Source organism: Tupaia chinensis, unplaced genomic scaffold (genome assembly GCF_000334495.1).
Source record: "Tupaia chinensis unplaced genomic scaffold, TupChi_1.0 Scaffold148210_1, whole genome shotgun sequence".
NCBI lineage: Eukaryota > Metazoa > Chordata > Mammalia > Scandentia > Tupaiidae > Tupaia > Tupaia belangeri.
The window spans coordinates 496,577-498,170 of NW_006208060.1; the positions used below are offsets into that span (position 1 = coordinate 496,577).

General features: G+C 62.1%; 1 protein-coding gene across 1 annotated transcript in view; it reads right to left on the bottom strand.

Moving 5' to 3' along the window:
• PNPLA6 (patatin like domain 6, lysophospholipase) overlaps window positions 1-1,594 on the bottom strand; it is a 44,374-nt gene that overhangs the window by 21,739 nt on the left and 21,041 nt on the right. Inside the window, 4 exon segments of the mRNA XM_027769002.1 lie at window positions 3-94; window positions 265-345; window positions 1,006-1,165; window positions 1,243-1,383. Coding sequence (XP_027624803.1) covers window positions 3-94; window positions 265-345; window positions 1,006-1,165; window positions 1,243-1,383 — 474 coding nt within the window.

The window sequence follows — 1,594 nt, forward strand, 5'->3', positions numbered from 1 at the left end:
GTAAGACGGAGCAAAAGGCCTCCACAGGCCGGCGCAGCACCGTGGAGTCCCGAGCGGCCCGGGCAGACACGGTCCGCTGGGGATGCTGGTGACCCTGTGGGGGACAGGCACAGGAGGGCCCAGATCAGGGGTCGTGAGTCCCCTCACTGTTGCCCCAAGCCGTCCCAACGCCAGTTCCTCGGGGACCACCGGCAGCATCAGAGACAAATCGGAGACGGGTCCTGGGTGCCCGTCTCCTGGGTGCCGCGTGGCCCTGTCACTCACGGTGATGACGTCCAGGATGCTCAGAAGGCTGTTGACGCTGTCCCCGGGGACCACTTCCTTCACGACACACTCCTTCCCGTCCTGAGACACAGGGGGCCGCTGAGCAGCGCTGACCGTGCCCCGGGGCCTGGCGTCGCACCTTAACACTGGCCCTCACTCCCTCCCACCCGGGGATCGCTGACGCCCCTCACCCTCCCATCTGCAAACCTGCCAAACCTCTGACCAGCTGGGATCTCGTCTTCACTACCTAGAACCCCAGCCAACCACACAGGGGCCCCTGGGAACGGCCCACCCTGGCTATACATCTTATTTATTTATTTAGGAGAGCTTTTAGCTACAGGGCGCGTGCGCTCGCCAGAAAGACAGAGAGAGACAGAAAGCGAGAAGTAACCCCCCAGGGGGGATGGCCACGCCACAATCCCTTCTCCTCCATTCTCCTCTCGGGATCTTGGGCACACACACACACGCACCCGGCGTGAGTTTAAGCCACCGGGTCTGGGACTCGAACCACGGTCAACTACATGGGAGTGCAGCAACATAGCCATTATGCTAACTGCTGGTCCTGCCTGGAGCATTTTTCAAGTCACTGGAGCCAGGATTTGAACTGCAGTGGTGGGCCATGTGGAGCCTGGCTCCTTTAGCCAACTAGGCCATGGGGCTGGCCCTCCAGGCTACACTAATGCCCCCAGAGCCGGCCCGCCCCACGACCCCGCAGCAGTGCCCAAGGCAGTGCCCACTCACAGGGCCCGGCAGACAGAGCTCCAGTAGCCCGTCCTGCACCACATAGATGCTGGCATCCGGCTGGCCGGGCCGGAAGACGTAGTCGCCCTGGCCGAGCCGCTGGAAGACCATATGCCGGCAGAGCTCGAGGAAGAGTGGCTTCTCGAAGTGGCCCAGCACCCTGTGGTTGGGACGGGTGGGAGATGTCAGAGCAGTCCCAGCTCCACAGCACCCCAGCCCCTGCACCCCGACACTGACCGGACGTTCTTGAGCATGTAGAGAACCTCAGAGGGCAGGTGTGAGTTGGCCAGGTCGCCCTCTGTCAGGTCGGCCTCCAGCACCGCGGGCGGGGGCTCCTTCCGCTGCAACGTGGGGGTTTCTTTCTGGATACGCAAGATCCTGGTGGGAGGAGGGGGGCCGGGGTGAGGCGGCTGGGGAGAGCACCCAGGAAGACCTAAGACCCCCCCCACCACCACCACCAAGCCTTCCCATGTTCAGAGACAGCAAACTCTGGCCCACCAGAGAAATCTGGCCCGCTACCACATTTTTGTAAATAAAGTTTTATTGGCACATGACTCTGTTCATTCATTTGCATACGATCTGTGACTGG